This window comes from Neopelma chrysocephalum, unplaced genomic scaffold, assembly GCF_003984885.1.
Source record: "Neopelma chrysocephalum unplaced genomic scaffold, ASM398488v2 Primary Assembly neopelma1_94504, whole genome shotgun sequence".
NCBI lineage: Eukaryota > Metazoa > Chordata > Aves > Passeriformes > Pipridae > Neopelma > Neopelma chrysocephalum.
Window position 1 is genome coordinate 1 of NW_020923211.1, and position 535 is coordinate 535.

Genomic DNA, 535 nt, shown 5'->3' on the forward strand with positions numbered 1-535 from the left:
GCCCCAGGCCCCGAGCTGAGGACGGAGAGCCCGGAGGACAAATCCCCGCGGCAGAGCCTGGTGGGAGAGGCCGTTTTGAAGGGCTCCACGTCGCAGGAAGGCAGCAGGGAGGAAAAGGGCCGGAGATCCCCCCACAGGAGGGGCTCCAAAGCCAGCCCAGGGTGCTCTGAGGAGGAAAGACCCAGCCTGTGCCGGGAAGGCGGCCAGAGCTTGAGCCAGAGCTCCGAACTGGTGGTCCCTGAGCAGCCTCCCAGTAGGCAGAAGCCCTTCAGGTGCTTGGAATGTGGGAAGAGCTTCAGGACAAGCTCCCACCTGATCCGACACCAGCACATCCACAGTGGGGAATGTCCCTACACATGCAGGGAATGTGGAAAGAGCTTCAGTAACAGCTCCAACCTTCTCACCCACCAGCACATCCGCAGTGGAGAACAGCTCTACATATGTGGGGAATGTGGCAAGAGCTTCAGCCAACACTCCAAGCTGATCCGACACCAGGCCATCCACACTGGGGAACGTCCCTACACGTGTGGGGAAT

General features: G+C 60.9%; 1 protein-coding gene across 1 annotated transcript in view; it reads left to right on the top strand.

The window, feature by feature from the left end:
• Positions 1-3: 3 nt before the first annotated feature.
• The window catches only part of LOC113980517 (zinc finger protein 239-like), a gene marked incomplete at its 5' end in the record, with an annotated part of 968 nt that continues 436 nt past the window's right edge, over positions 4-535 (top strand). Inside the window, one exon of the mRNA XM_027707748.1 lies at positions 4-533. Within this exon, the coding sequence (XP_027563549.1) occupies positions 4-533 (530 nt within the window). The remainder of the gene's footprint in view (positions 534-535) is intronic.